The sequence below is a fragment of the Lytechinus pictus genome, chromosome 5 (assembly GCF_037042905.1).
Source record: "Lytechinus pictus isolate F3 Inbred chromosome 5, Lp3.0, whole genome shotgun sequence".
NCBI classification, from domain to species: domain Eukaryota; kingdom Metazoa; phylum Echinodermata; class Echinoidea; order Temnopleuroida; family Toxopneustidae; genus Lytechinus; species Lytechinus pictus.
The window spans coordinates 31,800,007-31,819,898 of NC_087249.1; the positions used below are offsets into that span (position 1 = coordinate 31,800,007).

The window sequence follows — 19,892 nt, forward strand, 5'->3', positions numbered from 1 at the left end:
GTCATCAGCCCACCTCATGAATATTCATGAAGACATGCCGAGAAATGTTACACCGGAATAATACAAATCTTTAAAATTCAAAAACTTCGTTACTTGTTTTTCATCCGATTTGGATAACATTTTTAGCAGTTTGCTCTGTAAATTTTACTTTATTTATTAAGATAATTATCTTCAGCCCGGAGCATGCATTTAAAATTGGCTGGCTCATTAAAGCGCCCTCTGGGTTGAGCTTTTCGTGTGATGAGGAATTGAGTGGACAAAGAGAGCTGCAAAGGCAATAAATGTAGGGACTTTGGAATACTACTAAACTCCTTAGCATTAAGTCCATGATTAAGAAGAGCATTAATAATTAGGCTATAGTTATAGCAATAAAGCCCAAGATAATTATGAAATACAAAAGCAACGTCAAATTTCGACCTCCCCCTCGCTCCCTTTCTCTCTCTCTCTCTCTCTCCCCCTCTCCCTCTCTTTGCCCCCGAGTAGTCAATCATACATATAGCTGTCTATCTTCACCATCATCCCATCATCCTTCATCACAATCAGCATCTTTATCATATCACCGCCATCATCATCATCATCATAATCCTTTATCATCCGCATTACTATCACAATCCTCCCCTTCATCATCTTCATCATCGCCGTCATATCTTGTATATCCATTAGGTAGCAATCCTAATCAAACTCGACAATTGCCATTACCAACCTCGTATAATCAACATCAAAATATCATGATCATCAATATCAATCTATCGTCAATTTCGCTATACCACCAATACCATGGTCATAAGTGTCTAAAAATAAAAAAAACATTGAAAGGAAGTATTGTTACTTCATACATATGTATTTTATGACAATTAAAAAAACACTCTCATCTTTATTTCAATATACTTAGCAACGTGTGTTTTTGAAGTTGCAATATCATATCATACATCCAATTCATTTTATACAAAACTTTCAAACACGAATATCATTCAAGATAAATCAAACAGGTTGTATATGAAAAGTAGCCGCATTGTCACTTTTGAAAGAACGTATACTTCATGACAAATAAACTGAACAGAGAGTGCAACATATACATTCATTTAAAACATGATCATGAATTCTAGTACGTTTTTTCTTACAGTAATATCATCATAATAATTTATGGCATTACCATAAAACATATTAGGCATATTATATACAACACAACTTTTGAGGAATGCTATATTGAAAGATATTTTTGAGGAACACTATGATCTCTATTCACTTATCTCCCCCTCCCGGGTATTGTCACAAAAACAATTAACAATAATTATGTTTAATCTTGATAGGGTTTATATGCTATGAAAAGGGTGAAACAGTTCCCGCTCGTGATTTATCATAACACATGCACTGTTACATAAGAAAATGCACTGAAAATTTATCATGTAAAGAGAAAAGGGACGTCATAAAGGAATAGCTCGTCTCCGTCCTGAGGACTTTACAAAGAGTGATTGATTCGAAAGTTTCTTGGGAGGATTTAGATGAATGTTAGATCCATAAGTTGGGATCATTTCCTCCGCCACCTCCTCCTGCACCACCACCACCACCACCACCGGATGCAGACTTTTTACCACCAGACTTGCTGGATCCAATCCCTCCCCTCCCAGTGCCGTTCAGCTGACGACCGCCGCCACCGCCGGATTGTCCTGAGGTTTTCTCTCTTCCTTTGCAACCATACACCATGATCTCGAGAACGAACACAAGGATGCTGATGGCGAACCCGAGCAAGAGGAAGAAGTAGACGCCTTCCATATCACTGACGGTGAAGGAGAAAATACCCTGTCGTTCGTAGCGGGTGAGATTCCTGCAGCGTTGCCAATAGTTTCTGTCCAAGCCCCACCATTCTCTCTGAAGATCTTCCAGGACACCAGTATCTCTGAGGGTCTCTATGGCATATGACAGGTGGTCGCCGAGCGGTGACCCCTTTGAGACGACCATGGCGTAGGTGCTACGATCCACGTACCCACCGCTTACGATTAGATCACACGGGCGCAGACTGGCGGCGTAATCCAGCTCACCGGATTCTCCAAGGAAAGCATATTTGCCGTTGCTATCTCGTACCCTCTGGATACCAACTGTGGTGTTTTCGACGTACACCTTCGCGGGATTATGGTACATCCGGTGCCAGATGCGGCTGTAGGCTGGGATTCCAGATTTGAAGAGATACCAATGGATAGAGCCATCGTACACCGTACCAATATTCACATCAGCTTGGTTGGTCAGGTCATCGGGGTTCTTGATGTAGGTGAGTCGTTTGTTGGTGTTGAGCTTTCCAGGGAGATTGAACAGATAGACGAACACCATGACCAACACGAACACCCACCAAAAGGCCGTGAGCGTATGTCCAGCGTTGGAGCGAGGAGCGCGATCGTATCCTTGGAGGAATAGCGTAGTTGTGCAGTACCAAAGCGAGTTCTTCCAACAGAAGTTGCGGCCATTCTCTTCAAATGTCTCCCCACGCTCGGCTGCGGCTTTCCACTCGTACGGATCAAAGTAGTTAATGAGACACAGAAGACCAGCAACAATGAGGAATGTTCCAATGTTGACAAACCAGACTTCGATGCCGAAGGGATGAAGGAAACGGAATGGATTGTGGTTGATGTAATAAGGATTCTTGAGGAGAAGTTTGATGCCTCCACTCATGAAGGAATCTGTGAACTCGACATCTTTGAGGCGCTCTTTGGTGATGGTGATGGGAGCAGCAGCGATGTCCGCTTTCTGTGATTATAAGAAAAAATAAATTCATTTTAGTTCACATCAAATTATAGATGTTTATATTGAATAAAGCTAATTTCTTGTTGCCATAGTCTGTCAGTTTCGATTTGTCAATCAGTCACCATAAATTACATATAATGGCGATACGTTCTGCAATGCATGAACAAAATTGAAGACTGTGAATCCTTCCATTTCCATTGGAAATGACAAAAGTGATGTATATATATAAAAAAAAAAACACTTTCTTCATCTTTAAGCATGCTATTCATTCTGAATTTCTGCTTTCATCTAAAAATAAGACATCAATCCAAAACAGTAAACAAGTAATTTAATCAGTTAAAACAAGTATGTGGCAAAAGCAACCATGATTACAGCAGCCATATCTGCGTCTGATCATCTTATGATAATAAGTCTTTTTAATTAATAAATCGTTCTATTCAACTTCACAATTGCATTTCAATTTATTCTCAAAAGAACATTCAGATAACAAAATCTTTACTTTGAAATAATCTGTGCTGTTTTTCATGAGACATACCGAGGTTTTTACCTGACTGCTAAGAAAGCACGAATGCTTGTGAGCAAGCAACCAGGGGACCTATGGCTTAAGGTCCTCTCCGAGGGGCCGTGTAATGAGGATAAATGCCTTACCAAAGGGCACTAGCGCACCACTTGGGAATCGAACCCGGGTCACCGGAATCCAATACCCCCGCTCTACCGACTGAGCTATCGCGCCATTTAGTTCAGTGCAGTTAGGGCATGGGGAACCAAACAAAATGCGCTTTGAAAACTGTTGAAGAGAAGAATTTAGATGTTTTGAACAAATCTAAAAGTTACGATAATGACGACAGGCGTCACCCCTATTGCCCCTCCGTGATGGTAAATTGCCAATTCGTCCACTGCCAACACGTGCACTCACCACATGGTCTACCATCATTTAGTCTAATGTCATTCTGTCCATCAACATTTCGTCTAACAACGATTTAGTCCAATAACCATTTGGTCCAATTATCACTTCGTCTAATCACCATTTCGTTTATTACCATTTCGTCTAATAACCAGTTGGTCTATTACCCATTATCTTTTTCATTCATTTTGCATAATTAACACTTCATTTTAATTAGACCAAATGGTATATGGACCAAATGGTTATTGGGCCAACAGGGTATTAGACGGAATGGCAGTAGACTAAATGAAATTAGACCATGTGGTGAGTAGACGAACTGATGATAGACCAAATGGTAGTAGACGAATTGGCATTAGACAAATTGGAAATAAACCTCCGTGATTCAGAAATATTCTAAATTACGGATACTGTCATCAGAGAAAGACTGTATAGAATAGACTCATTTCTCTGAGGGAATGTTTAAGGGAAGGGCAACACAAACTCACCTTTCGTAACACCTCTCCAATCATGCCGTCCCACTTCTTGCTATACTTGCTCTTATGACCGTACTTGCCATCAGGGACGAGCTCCACCTCGTATTCGAAGTCGATTCCGCGCATGTAAGCTTTGATCCTGCTGAGTAGGTCCATGATGTAGCCGTCGTAACGGTCGTTGCCGGTATAGGGACCTGTCTGGATCTGCCGCTTTCGTCGGCCAGCGTAGAGGCTGTTTTCCTGGCGACGGAGCTCCAGGTAGTTTTCACGCTTGAAGAGGAACGGTTCCGCCTTTGGAAAATGTAAACGGTGAAGAAACTATAAGGAATCCGTTTGGCCTGACCCTACACAACATTATTCCATCATCATATTTATTCATCTCTATCTTTGTTTCAACGCTGCAATTTTAGTGAATGAATCGTAGTCACTAGCGTACCTACGGGGGGGGGGGGGGGGGGCAGGGGGGGGGGCACTCTGCCCCCCCTGACGAGTCACAACCCATGCAAAAACGTATCTTTGCCTCCCTGACGGGCTTGAAAAACCTTTTTTGCCCCCCCCCCCTGACGAGCTTTAAGACCTTCAATGCCCCCCTGACGAGCTTGAAGACCTTTTTTTTTTTTTTTTTTTTTTTTTTTTTTGCTTGTCAAATTCTTTGGCGGACGGTTTTGCCCCCTCTGTGGAAAATCCTAGGTACGCCACTGATCGTAGTGCAGAGGCCTGTTTCATAAAGGGTTACTTTGCCGTTATGGCAACTACCATAATAACAGGACTAAGGATTCAATCGCATTCAACATGTTCAAGATTTCAATGGAAGTTACAATGACGAGTCACAAGTTTTAATGAAACGCGCTGTACATTTTCCTCTTGTTCTTCCAAGATACCATCACGATAATCTACTTTAGATCCCAATATATCAAATTATTTGAGAATCTATACTCATATTACCAATCGAAAACACGGGTGATTTTAAAATAAAGTCCCAATTTAAATTGGAACTCAGCAAATAATAGAATATTGCGATAACATTTTTATTCAATTAAGTTTGTCTTAGTCTTGATTCATCAACACGTGATACTATCACTATTAAAAAAACCCTCAAAATCCTTGTGCATGATCTCATGATATAAATCGATTATCAGCGTTTCTATGGAAAATGATGTTCTCACCTCTATTGTCACGATCTTAATACGTCTATCATTTCCATAATTGTAATTGGTGACGTTGAGTCTACCCTCGCTTTGCCATTCTCTCTTCCAAGTGTCTTCCCAATGTTTGACATTCTGGGTCCAGATGCCACGCTGTAAAAATGATAACAGAGAAGGGGTGTGTATTGGAAGGAAGGCGGGAAGATAAATCGTGGAAAAACATGTCACCTCGCACGACTGAATCCACCAACCTTACAGACAGGTCAACCGTTTACATGGTTTACATGCCTTAAATATTACTTTCCACTATTCCAACAGAATGATGAACGGCTTCATTGATAATGATTCATCGATAAGTTGATGCGTCGTGGTCTAGTGGTTCTGACTCTCGCCTTTCAAACAGAGGGTCGTGGGTTCGGATCCTAGCCATGGCGTATTTTCCTTCAGCAAGAAATTGATCCACACTGTGCTGCACTCGACCCAGGGGAGGTAAATGGGTATCGGCAGGAAGTAATTCCTCAAAAAGCTGTGCGCACCAGAACAGGTAGACTAGCTTAGCCGGGGTAATATAGCAGCGCCTTGAGCACCTAGCAAGGTGGATACGTGCGCTATACAAATCCTATATTATTTATTTATTGATAACAACTTCCTTACAATAACTATTGCACTGTAAGACAGGGTGGTACTTTAAAAAAAGAGTGATATAGTGCCTCGTTTTCATTCAAACTGGAGATACTGTATGATCCAACGGTCCTACAAATCATAAGTACAGCAAATATTCCAGTAACGGCGTGTTATTTCTTACCCATAATTCACTATCATAATTTTCTCTCTTCATTCTACATTATTTACATCCAAATTAAAATGTATACCGGTATTGCGCCTTTTGGGTACTTACTATTTGATGGACCGATTCTCCTTGCCCGCTGTATATAGTAATTGTGTAATTGGTGCGATCTCCGTTATCGTTGAAAGCGACATTTCCCGTTATGCCTTCAAAACTTATCTGGTATGAAAATGAAAGATAATGTTACACATCAGGACAATGTATAGTCTCCCAATCCTCTTATTTTTTTTCTACAAGTTTGTTATTCATTAGGTAATGATCTCAAATTTAAAATCAGCTTAATTTGCGTAAGAAACAATTTATACGAAGCATCTTTAAGGTTTTGATTCACTTTGAAAGTTTGGATATACAAAGTACATACGCATAAGCAGGGCGAGCTGCCCCGTCGTTCAATTGATCATAAAAGCAGAGAAAGAAAAAAAAAAAAAATTGTATAAGATTGTATGTGTTGCTCGCCTAATTTAGGTGACAATTTGTGCTAGGTGACAATTTGTGATGCAACAGTATGTAAACCCGTGAATAAATTACATTTTCACAAATCAGCTAGGAAAGGTTTGAGCGCTGTTTCTCTTTCCCTCAATAGTAAAAATAATGACGATGATTGGTATAACATACGATATGAAAGATGAGGATTGGAGGGAACTATATACTACAATCAAAGATGAAAATGTCAAACTACAGTCAAAACTCCAGCGCTTACATTTTTTAAGTATCTTGTGAGCACGTTGGTGGCGACAATTGTCGGCGAAGAGGGACACGCGGGCATGGGGGTATCTCCGGGCAACACCGAGGTACCGACAACCCCGTCGGCTTCTCTCTTCAAACGGTACTTCCTGAGCGCGTGCCCGATGGCGATGGCGGCATCGTAGGCGTTTCGTTCACGGAATTCCCACTCGGTGAACTGTGATGAACCGGTGGTCGGGAGGGCGTACTGCCAGTCACGGGTGTAGTTCATGCTGAAGCGAGTGATGTAAGCGTTGGTGTCTTCTAAAGTTTCCATGAATGTCCGGTCCATGGCCAAGTCCTGCATGCATTCGGGAAAGAGAATATGTTGCTTATTTTCATATTATGTCTAACCAATGTTTGGATTCTGCAGTGTTACAACAAAACACTATATTAAACGCATAGGCCTAACCAGAATTCTAGTAAGCCTAAAAGTGTATCCGGTATAGAGGCTAGTTCGTGCCCCTGAATTAATAAAACAGCGATGAAAATACAATAAAGAAATAGTAAACGTTTTCACAATTCTAGTAAAATGACCGGATTAAATAAAATATGTTGACTATAGAGATCGCATGGGTATCTATACTATTATAAGCAGATCTCACTGTAGAGCAAGGAGGGTGACAATGCTCCTGTACTTGTAATTCACTAAAATCTACTTTTAATCACTAATAGATGAAATCTCATACTAATTTTCTATCAAGATTTTACAAGAAACTAATTGTTAAATTTTTTGTAAGATTCTTAACAAACGATATGCATTCTGCTACAAGTATAAAAATGTATGTAAAGATTAATATATGTATGTTGTTCACCAGTAGGGTAGAGAATACTTTTAAATAACATATGACACATATACAAGCAATAGGGCTCGTAAGTCACTGCAATTTCATTATGACTAACATAGGCCTACTCTCATTTTAATCCTTGATAAAAAATAAATTGGAAAATAAAATAAAAAATACGATATTTGGGATGGTGTTATAATTTATACTCACCAGGTTGCCGATCATCCACGTGTATTTCGGTCCTAATATTCGGAGGTCAATGGCCTGGAAGATATATAAAAGAATTTGTAAATATAATGGTGTCAAGTCTGTTAAACTCAATATCGATTGACCTAAATCAAGACATGACTTCAAAATGTCTCTCCGGAAAATATCTGTTAGATAATGAAATTCAATTTCAGTATAAGTTGTTTCTCATCAAAGACCATTCATGAATTTCCAGTGTATATCTTACCCTATCAAGGGTCCTCCTTAGTGTTGCCTCCGAAGTACAGATGAGGAAGATATTCGTGGTCTTCTCATCCTCGATGGTTGGGACGTTGTTCTCGAAGTCGTCCTCATCCAGGACCACGGCCGTTACGTTCCACTCTTGCGATGACGCATATTCCAGAAGGCCTTCCATGTTGGCAAAGGCTGTCAGGGACAAATACAAATTATATACAAATAATTATATTTATTGCTTGAATCATATAGTATACCTTATCACCACTGGCGTATAGCTGGGGCGGGGATTGGGTTAATGGTCCCCCAAGCCCCCCCCCCCCTTTAAAAAGGGAGAAAATGAAAGAAAATGAGGAAAATATGAAATATGATATTACAGTATTTACTAATATTGCAAAAAATCTATAAAAATCTACTCTATTCAAATTCAAAGGTCAAAATGTTTGATCGCTTGCTTCGCTTGTTGGCACAATTTTTTTAATGGAAATTTTGAACTACACGTCACGTTTAGCCCCCTCTTTAGGGAGGGAGGCTCATTACTCCTCTGCTAATTACACAAAATTAATAAGATATCGTCAATGACAGTGTGATTTCATCACCTTGTAATCATATTACAATCCCTTTTACTGATTGATTAACTGACTGATCTACTGTTTTTTATTCAAGTTTCAAGCACGTTAGAAGGACAATTAAACTTTATCAGCTTATCTTACATAATACATCAAATTTCAAGAGCTATTTGCTCGTTGGAGCCCTAAAACAATATATTATTGAACAGAAAATTACAGATTGCAATTGTCATGTTTATATATGATTTCATAATCATAATGTATATAATTTCATTTGAAAATATCAGTCGGTTTTTTGTTCCCTTTTTAGTCATTCTTCTTTCTTCAGTCTTTAATTTCAATCGATCTCCATGCTTAATTCCATCTTCTCTTTTTGACTCCCCTCTCAATCTCACCCTTCTCCTCTGTATCTTATATCCAATTCTTCCCCTATCTAAAATCGAGAACACCTGCCTCCCCCTTCAGGCCTTCCACATTCTCAATTATGTACCTCTCCTCTGCTCCAAATTATTTCCTAATATTTTTCTATTCATATATTTATAAAGACCCGTCTTTATTAAAAAAACATTATCAAAGGTGATTTAAAAGATATAATTTTGTAGAAAGCTTGATCATTTATAAACAATATACCAATGTCATTGCTACTTGGCAAACACAAAATGCAATTTTATTCTTGCAAAATGAGTATAAATTAGATTCTTACCACTACTGTCATCGTATAATAAGACGAAAGCCCTCCACGAGAAATACGTCATGATGTCGACATAGAATTCAGTCATGTCCTCGGGGGTAGGGTACATTTTAAAAGCCTTGGACCCGGACCCGAAATTGCCCTGGTCGATGGAAAAGACAGGGTTGGAGCCGTGGCTGACCACGCCGGCGATGTCGTCGTGGTCTGTGCACCGGTCGGCTGGGAGGATCAGTGCCGAGATCTGCTCCGTCGCTATATGCTGACAGGCTGTTCAATATATAAACATAAATCATAGACTTACAATCATTTTCATACGATATATTTATATTATACATGTAATTGCATTTTCTGTAATCCGAAGCTAAAATATGGGAAGGGTTTAGAAAATAATCTAATGGCATGTCAAAACATTAGGATGAATGAATAAACTGCATGACCAATAAAAAAAACGACTGATGAATAAAGCAAAACACATCGAAAAGTTCACTTTTAAAACAATCTTGAATCGTGTAAAATCAATCATGATAAAAACACGTGTCAATGAAACGATATATTATATTCGATAAATAAGGGAAGCATTTGTCTACACTAAAGTTATTGAGTTTCAATTAATATCAATATACATAATTATATACATATTTCGGTGCATATTTTTTTATATTAATGTTTTTTTTATTAGTAATCATCAAGAATGACAATATTTACAATAGATTGGCATGATAGCAATGTAACCCCCCCCCCCAAAAAAAAAAAAAAATTAATATTAAGAATAAAAAGAAAAAAGAAAAAAGGCAGAATATGATGTAAAACATAATATTATTTAAGAACAAACTCCGAGGTTGACAAAAGATGGTATATCAGGATTGATGGAGAAACCAATCAATCGAAATCGCCTTACCACTTAGCGGCCTCACTGATAACCAAAAAAAAACTAGTGTATTAATGTGATGTTTTCATATTTTCTTTTTCAAATAAAGATATTTTGTCATCTCAAAATGAATTGAACGGGCACCATGCTATAAAGGTTCATGATGAGTCATCCCTGTCAAAATCTTTGAGTTTAAGTGATTGGCTAACATTGATTTGACTTTTTAAAAATCTGAGCTAGAAGGTCACACTCATGTTACAAAAATGAAGCCCAGAAAAAAATCGCGTCCGAAAATCATTATTTAGTGCTTCAAAAAGTGAAATATAAAGTGACCGGAAACACCATCTTAATTTGATCCCATACACTTGTGTGTTCTATTTAAGCGTCTTTAAGACACCTAATTACAAAATCGGAGTTTGCCTTGTATTTTTAGCTTTTCATTCTCAATAATGGTTGTTTTCAGGGTTTTTTAGTTCTAATATATGTACTTGTACACATGTTTCATCTTGGTTTGAGAATTATTTTAAATCGACTGCTCACAAAGTTAAATAATACCTTTAATAGATTCAGGATATGTAGTATTTTCTATACCACAGGGGCGTCGATCCATTTTTCAGATTGGGGGGGCAAAATCATGAATCAACTTTCCAAAGGCGCTCGATCACACAAAACAAACAGACTCAAACACACACACACACACATATGCCTATATGTATATATATATAGATTATATATATATATATATATATGCACACACACACATCTCACCAACAAATTAAATTTTAAAAAATTCAAAAAATAATAGATGCGAGCGCGAAGCGCGAGCTGAAAATTTTGATATTTTGATCTGAAAAAAAAAGTTTAATTGACGTTTTTAATAAAGAACAAGAAATATATCCAACAAAAGATTATTGCAAATCGAAGTGGGAGTTCTTTTGAGGTATAGAACTGAAAACGGGACATTCTATTCACCTATTCAATCATGAAAAGTATGGGTTTTTGCTACAGAAATGATGCGAGCGCGAAGCGCGAGCTGAAATTTTTTTATATTCTAATCTGAAAACCGGACATTTTGAGCACGATTTTAGATTTATTTTATTTTTTGCACATGCGGAATTATTGGGGGGGCAAAACGATATGTTTGCCCCCCCAATATTTTCATTGGTGGGGCGGTTGCCCCCCCCTGCCCCCCCATGATCGACGCCTCTGCTATACCGTTATTTTAGGGTAAATCTGAACATGGACCTACTACAGGCCCATGACCTGACAGGCACAGATCAGCAAAACAAAAAACAAAATGTGCATCGCTATTCTTGTAGCTAAGTAATATATTCGACTGATATTCAGAAAATCAATAATGATAATAGCAATAATGATGATGATGATGATGATGATGATGATGATGATGATGATGATAATAATGATAATAATAATGATAATAGCGATGATAATGATATTGATAATAATTAAATAGATAAACAAGTAAGTCAGTAAATGAATAAGTAAAATAGAATAAATAAATAAATGAATAAAATAATAAATGAATAAATAAATAAATGAATAAATGAATAAATGAATTAATAAATAAATAAATAAATAAATAAATAAATAAATAAATAAATAGATAAATAAATAAATAAATGAATAAATAAATAAATAATAAATAAATGAATAAAAGTAGATATATATTCAATGGGCAACTCACCGTCCACTAACCCATCGTATGATGTGTTGCTGGGGATGATATTATCTTTATCAATGAACTCCAGGGTATGAATACCACCGAGGAATGTCTGGTTTCGATTCACATAGAGAACGCCATCGTTGATCACGGTCCGGTAATTATTAGCATACCCGGTATCCTCTCCAAACATGGCACCTTTGGGTTTAAAGAGAGGAAGAGACAACAAGAAAATTAATTTAGAATTGTATTTTATACAGTGAAGGCTTTGGTTAAGGCCTAGGAATTAAACCAAACTGTGGATTAGAACTAAATATCTATAACAAAATAGGGTCTACATCATTCAGGTTATTTTATTCTCCAAACAAATTGGTAACCAAGCCTGCAACCTGTTCCGATAGCCCATGACTCAGAAATAACTATAATTCCATTTAATTCGTTCATTGTAAGCGCTTTGGGTCTAATAGGAAAAGCGCAGTATAAGTAATAATGATAATGATGATAGTAATAATTACTACTACCCGTTTTGATTTAAATGTAAACGTAACACACAATGCATTTGGTGTGCATATAATTTACGTCGTATGGCCGTGTTCAGATTTGCATGGCTGTGAAGCCAATTCCTTGTCAAGCGTCACTGGCTTGGCACTGCGGTGCGTCACGTGATCGAACAAATTAGCCAATCACATGAGAGTATTTTAGGAAGGTCAGCGGTGCTATGTATACGGTCTTGCCAAGTTGACGTTGCCATCGTAATTCATTTCTTAATATTATAAAATATAAAAAATGTATAAAATACGGAATGTTCATCACAATATTTCAGTTATTTTGAAAAGAGGGAATAGGGGGCCAAAATTTTAACAGAATCAAACAGAAATAGAAATTGGAAGTGGAAAGAGTACAGACACAGATATGAAAATAATGCAAAATTAATGATATAATTCATATTGATATATTTTATTAAACATTACAACATTTTGAAGAAAAAAAAATAGTTATGATATAATGCTCTCAACTATCTTTCTGATATTTAACCTTGAAACAACTGACATAAACTAAACAAAAATTGAAAAGAATCCCCACAGATCGGTCCAGACAATTGGAGCACCAAGGTTAGTCAGAGGTAATTGGGTCAGTTTTCGGCCAGATCTGCACGTACCAAACATTACAAATGTTTGAAAGGGAGACTGAATAGATTATACTGATAGATATACAATCGAATATGCGCGCCTGAACTGAAAAACATACTGCGAGACAAAGGTGAAGAATAATCAAAATTTGACAGATATCTTGGGGACTAAAAATGTATATTTATTTGTCCCATGGCATGAAAATACCAAGATCCACTTAGCTCAGTTGTATGTTCAACAGGCAAAATAGTTCACGTTTTATAGACTTTATTCCATTTTGCTCTATCCTGAAGATGGCATTATAAACAATAAGAAAATAAAGTCAATTCCATTTAGCTATTTGATGTCTTTGATGTATATTTTCTATGAACTTCTCTAAACCCACCCCGCCCCCTCTCCCACCCCCACTAAGTTATATTTATTTGGGTTTCTGTCTTTCTTTTTCCCCTCGTGGTTTATGTGATTTCTTACTTTTTATATTTTTCCACAATTCTTTTTTTAACTTTCTTTCAATGTGTTATATTTTTAGATATTTCATTGTTACCCAATTATGATTTCTTGGAATTTATGATGCATCATAAATAGTAGATACAATTAATAGACCCTATTTAAAATTGACTGTAATGTTTTGTTGATTGTAAAAACATCAATTTCTTGTGTCTCGTTTTTCTCTCCTCGCCCACAATGTTTCAAAGATTGTGATATTCCGCATTCTAATAAGCCAAACTTTTCTTTATATGGTCTGGGAGTCCTAAACTATCAAAGTATAAGGTATGACTTCAGATATTTCAATCTCTTTCTCAAGCATTCTATTTCCAATTGTAAAAGAAAATTGATACAATTTCACTCAAAGAGGGAAATAATCCAAAACACATTCAATCGCATTAGGTCAAGATGAAATTCAGAAATGCAATTGAGGTCAACGAAAAGAACAACGATTTTGATGAGGTGACGTAAGAAGGTCACGTGGGAAAAATAGGACGTTTATATTAGATTTAACCCCCTCCAAATACAACAAGCTTCTTGAGGGAAGGTTTGAACTTCCCGAGCAAAGCTCTCTTATAATCCCAGTTATGATCGTGTGCGGTATATAGTATCAAATATCAGGCCTATATCCAAAATGTGAAAATGAGAAAAAGACATTTTATACCCAAATTGCATGGACCTTGGTCGCGGTAGGAAACTCATATTACCGGTTTATTTTATACAGGGATAAAAAAAGGTGTGACGCTGCGAACGAAATAAGAAAATGACAGACCAAGTGGAACTTATAACACGAAGACAGAAAGGTTAGTCCCAATTTCGGTATTCTGTCGTTTCGGACCAAGGTTTTGATAACAAATTTTTTTTTCATTCAATATGGCGAAGATTTAAAAAAATATATAGTCTATTGCACATGTCACTTACATTAAAGAAAATAACTTAAGGAAACCAATTATTGAAAATGATATTAAGCAAGATCCTTTTTTTGTGGATTCACCAGTTAATAGGCCGAATATAAAAGCTTCGTCTTATTATCAGTGAACAATACAATTTGATAGATAGACATGAACATTGCTGTTGTATGTTGATGATTGGCATGATCTTTGTATACAGTGCCGGGAGGTGGTTTTAAATTCGACTTGACTTTGTTTGTGTTTATGATATTCTTATCTGACGTACGTCTGTTATACCGCGTCAACAAAACGCCAGACCGCCCATCGCCTCGACACTCCCCCCCCCTTCCACCCCCCTCTCTCTCTCTCACACACACACACACACACACCCTCTCTCTCTCCATTCCATATCCTATTCCTCCACACCCCTGTCACTCTTCTCCTGCAATCACCATCAAAATGGGCTAACCAATAATCTAAGAATCAAAATCACAAAGAACCTGTAGAAGGTAGATCCAAGTTCATTGCCGGATACACGTTGTTTGTAGAGAAATCTATGTGGCGTAGCTATTACCCTAGCATTGACCCAGCCAAACAATAGCTACCCATTTCATTCCCGAAGTGGGTGTAAACCTATCTCTTTGTACCCCTCCAAGAACTGATGGAGTCATACACAATGGTTAAGGTTCACCAAGTTTTAGATGGGATTCTTTCCACACTACTTTGTGAAAAAAAATTAATGTCATCATTCATTATTTTTTTTGTTTTTTCATCTGGCAATGATCGCAGCACATCTCAGATTTATACAAAATGAATCATGCCTATTATTAATAACGATATCAAAAGCTATCTCAGCTCATGAAATTCGATTCCCTTTTGATTTTATTTTGTCTTATAGAATATTTTTTAGATCTAAACAAAACGGTACTTCATCATATCATGAAAACGAGATCATCGGATGCAGTCCTTATTGGTATTGGACTATTCTGACTTATTTTTAATCTTCATATTTTCAAGGATACAATGAAGATGTTTTTCAGATGTCATCACCTATAGTGATTCATAGACCATGTAGACCATTACGATGGACATAAAACATATATTGTTGAGTTGTCTGTCAGCGTCCAGCAAGATTTTGTCCAATAAATTTTCAGAGCTTGGCCATTTTGACGGACTGGTTAGCTTTCTTTTATTCTACATCAATGATATAACAAAGCGCCATATATATTTTTTCACAGATAAAAAGTCCGTTCACATCATATGTGTTCTATACCTTAACTAGAATTGTGAAAGCATCAATAAGTTGTTGAATTTCAGGGTATGATAACGATATGGAGACTATAGCATGCCTACAAGTACTAGGTATGCTCAAAATCATGAACATCGATCAAAGCATGACAGTTGCTTACCAATTGAAGACGGTCTTGCTCTGTGTTTGTATTTTTGCACCCCCCCCCCCTTCCCCACAAAAATAAATATATATATATATATATATATGTATGTATGTATATGACCCCCCTCTCTCTCTCCCTCTTCTTGTCTCCTAATCTCTTTCTATCCCTCTTTCTCCGTGCTCTTACATACCCCCCCCCCGTATTTCTTCCTCTTTTTGTATTCTTTCTCAAGTGTCATCAATGAACAACCTCCTCCTCGGATCTGAACTCACTGCTAAAAAACAAACCTGTGCAACATAAAACTGCTTGTTTTTGACCTACCAGATTATGATTATCTACGTTTCCCCCAGCTGATTCAAAGTTTTCTGGAGTACCTTTTTAACTCAACCCAACTCCAAATGGTACCCGTGAGGGTTTAAAACGTGACAGTCATTGCGAGTTATTGATGCATTGCTCGCATATGTTCGTTTGTCATCCGATGGTTTTGAACTTGAAAAGCGAATCAATAGCCCTGTTGACTTTCAGTGTTTCTTTTACTGTGATGCTAGTCATGTAAAGTGATGCCATGTGAAGCGACAAGGGAGGAAATTTAAAGTTTGTGTTACTTCAGTTAGAAATATTCTTGTGGTTTTTTTTAGATATGCTTTCTTTCATGTACCGATTTTGATGTGTAGGATATCACCAAGTATTCGACGCTGGTGAAAGTCAAGTTTTATTTCCATTTTTTTCCTGTCATGATTATTACGACTAAATAGAGTAATAATACACTGTGGTGCTGCTAAGAAGACTTTAAAGCTAGATGTATCTTCAGATATTTTGAAAACAAACATACATCCACCCCACTACAAAATGATTAAACACATCAATTAGATAGATAGAATAGATGGAAAATTAAAATGATAGTTCCAAATACATGTGTGTCCTCGCTGAATTTTTGAATAAAAAATTGTATTGCGAAGAAGAAGAAGGAAAAAAGAAGAAAAGAAGAAAAAAAATAAGAAGAGAATAAGAAGAAGAAAAAGAAGAAGAAGAAGGAGGAAGAGGAGGAGGAAGAAGAAGAATAAAAAGAAGAAAAGAAGAAGAAGAAGAAGAAGGAGGAGGAAGAGGAGGAAGAAGAAGAAAACAAAGAAAAGAAGAAGAAGGAGGAGGAGGAGGAGGAAGGGGAGGAAGAAGAGGGAGGAAAAGAAGGAAAAGAAGAAAAACAAAGGAGAAAGAAGAAGAGGAGAAGAGGAAGGAAAGACAAAAAAAATTGTCATTCTATTTCGAGATAATTGAAGATGAATTCACCAACCGGCTTTTTGAGGTCAGGTTCAGTGGCGCCGGTCATTTATATCATCTGATCTCCGATTTGAAAGTGATACCTCGATCGAGAATTGTTATCTTCATCAAAGTGCACTTACCAACAACTTTCACATCGTCGAAATCAATTCATTTTTCAGTTTTGTATCATGATTGATTCGTTTTGCCCGTTTTACTGCTTTTTAGAACTATAATTATGATTGACCGATGAAGATAACAAAATGCATAAACAAGAGTCTTAATGCCAGCAATCAAAGGCAAAGTTATTGCGGTTGAACTATTTAAGTTCGACTTGTCCTAAATATTTTTGTAAATGCACCGCGGATGAACATCTATTACATCGTTTAACGCTCATCCATTGAAAATAGTCAAACTTTTAGTATTCGTAATACTAATTCAGCACAATTGTACGAACAATCAAGCCTAAAATACACACACTCAAAACAGCTCATGGACATAGTTAATGAGTGCAAATCGGCATTCCTGTAGTCAATCTTTCAAGTTACGGTCACAATGACCTTAAATGGACATATGACATCATCATATCCAGCCACCCCCCCCCCCCAGCCCCAATTGCATTCCCTCCAAACTAAAAGCCGCGGGATTACTCGTGCAATGTCACATACTTTGAAACAAATAACTTTTTAGGTTTACTTACTTATTCCAACTGTTGCTGCATCACACACCAAAGAACCAAACCAAATGATAACAAGGATCTGGACCAGTCCTGGTATCCAGGAAGGGGTCTCCTCCCCTCTCCTCCTCCGTCGTCCTGTCATTTTGCCCCTTCTCGCTTCCAAAAGAGCCTAAAATCAACTGCTATCCAATCGCCTTTGCTTACCCCCTCCTCTCCTGGCACTCACTACTTCCAAAGCGAATTATATTTCATAAATCATTCACTTCCTAGACACTTTTCCCGAAATAAAAACTACAATGATGCCCCTTTTCTCGAATGTTTTAAGTGTCCTTATACCGCTTTTTCTGAGATGCATCCAAAAAGTAGAAGAAAAGGGCTCTCCGAGCTTCTCCGCCGATATGAATATCACCGCTCCAGAGTGCTTGCCTCCGCGTAGGTATTCTCTGTTCGAACTAAAACCATTCGAGTGTAACATCGTAGTCTCGGTTTTCAGCTCTTTTGGGGAGTTGTATTTTTTCTGATTTTTCACTCTTATCATAGGGATTATCGATCTCCTTACTAGACACATTGGTATTTGTTGACTGGAAAATGTCTGAAATATAATGAAATCCAATTTGGTGCAAGTTTTGGCAGAAAATTATATCAGTGCAAGGGGAACGCCACTTAAGTTGATCTATAATTTTACTCTGCAATATTTTACCTCAGTAAATTAATTTTACACAAGGTCTTAACTGGAAATAAGTATTAAAGAATGGTTCTCAACACATACTTTCCCGAATTTGCTTTGTTTGGGACAAATCGCCCATTATCATCGAAAATTGGTGTCACAGATATTGCTTTTGAAGTAGAAGAAACAAAAACTCTCCGCGAGGCAAAAATATAGTCCCGCGGAGCAATTTTACTTTGATTAAAAGGCTCTAAGCTATCAGCTCTGACGGACAAGGCCAGCTGAATATTTGAAGTGGGATTATAAAAGGTCGGCCAGATCGGAGGGAACATTATCTGGTTTTATTTAGTCTACCAAGTGTTTTCCACATCGTATCTATAATATGGTATCCTTTTTTTTGTATCAAATCACTATTTTGACATATTTTTCTGCTGACGAAAAATATATTACGAGCATATTCAGTCTGTCATATGTATATTTTTTTATTATGATCTCGTTTGAAATTTGAACTCCCCTAGATTTAATATGGGTCTTACCATATTAATGATGTCACTGGCAATGACATCATTTCTCAAAACCATCATAATGTCATTGACATGCATTGTGTTCATTGTAACTAAATTGTTGCAAGGATATAAGGCTGTTCTTTTTGGAAAAAAATGTAAAGAATTAAAAAAAAATGGGGGAAAACATTGGAGAAAAAGAAAAAAAAAACAGCAGGAGAGGGATGGAGTATGGGTTGATAGGGAAACAAAGTGTGATGCTGCAGGCATTAAAAATCAGTATAGGCTGATTCCTTCAACTGATCATGTAACCCATGGTAGAACATCATTTTTTTTTAGTTTTGTCACTGCATCGCTTTTTGAATTCGAACTACCAAATAATAACGGATAACGCAATATTAACCCTACAAGAAGCAACAGGGAGTTCAGGCTCGCGCCTTCATCCCGTACCAGATGATGGTGACGATGATGATGATAAGCCATAGTTGACCATGTTGCTAAATAAGAAGTACATTGGTATTTTTTCCATCGCAATAACTTCGGAATTATCATTTCTTTTAATGACATGTCGCTAAGCCGTACTGGTTATCATATAATGTTAATTTTATTTGCAAATCAAATTATATTTTTGAATTAAATTTATTGCGAGGTTATTCGACTAACGAAGATTTTAGTTGGCCATTCTGCAGAGGATGGGGCATTTTATCATTAGTCGATATACAGTGATTTTAATGAATTTTGAACTTTTATTGTATCATATAAACCTGTTGATTATTCTTCATTTATGATTTAACGTGAAATAACCATAATTTAACATTAACTCATCGTACTTTATAGAGACCGTAGCCCCCCCCCCCCCCCCGTTTCCGCGGCACCTTTAACTGATTATTATCCGATAATTTTGGAAATGATTTACCACTCAACAATGATAATTATGTTCATGGTTAGCATATAGGAAAATATCTATTCTGTTACTGGTTTTATCACGCAGAATAATATTATGCATGATCATGTTACTTT

At 37.1% G+C, this 19,892-nt stretch overlaps 1 protein-coding gene across 1 annotated transcript; it reads right to left on the reverse strand.

Annotated features, from left to right (window-relative positions):
• Window positions 1-820: 820 nt before the first annotated feature.
• LOC129262093 (glutamate receptor 1-like) lies at window positions 821-19,732 on the reverse strand. The gene is made up of 10 exons (XM_064100247.1): window positions 17,724-19,732; window positions 11,891-12,064; window positions 9,330-9,584; window positions 8,071-8,249; window positions 7,827-7,880; window positions 6,806-7,129; window positions 6,157-6,264; window positions 5,280-5,411; window positions 4,126-4,404; window positions 821-2,739 (listed from the first exon to the last, which is right to left on the reverse strand). Exons 1-10 carry the CDS (start codon window positions 17,842-17,844, stop codon window positions 1,510-1,512), a joined length of 2,856 nt encoding a protein of 951 aa, XP_063956317.1. The 5' UTR covers window positions 17,845-19,732; the 3' UTR covers window positions 821-1,509.
• Between the last annotated feature and the right edge of the window lie 160 nt (window positions 19,733-19,892).

Coding starts and splice junctions, on each gene's coding strand:
- LOC129262093 (XM_064100247.1), bottom strand. CDS start 17,844: ATGACAGGACGACGGAGGAGGAGAGGGGAGGAGACCCCTTCCTGGATA. Junction 9,585..11,890: donor ATACGATGGGTTAGTGGACG/GTGAGTTGCCCA, acceptor TATATTGAACAG/CCTGTCAGCATATAGCGACG. Junction 6,265..6,805: donor TCACAAGATACTTAAAAAAT/GTAAGCGCTGGA, acceptor TTTTCATACCAG/ATAAGTTTTGAAGGCATAAC.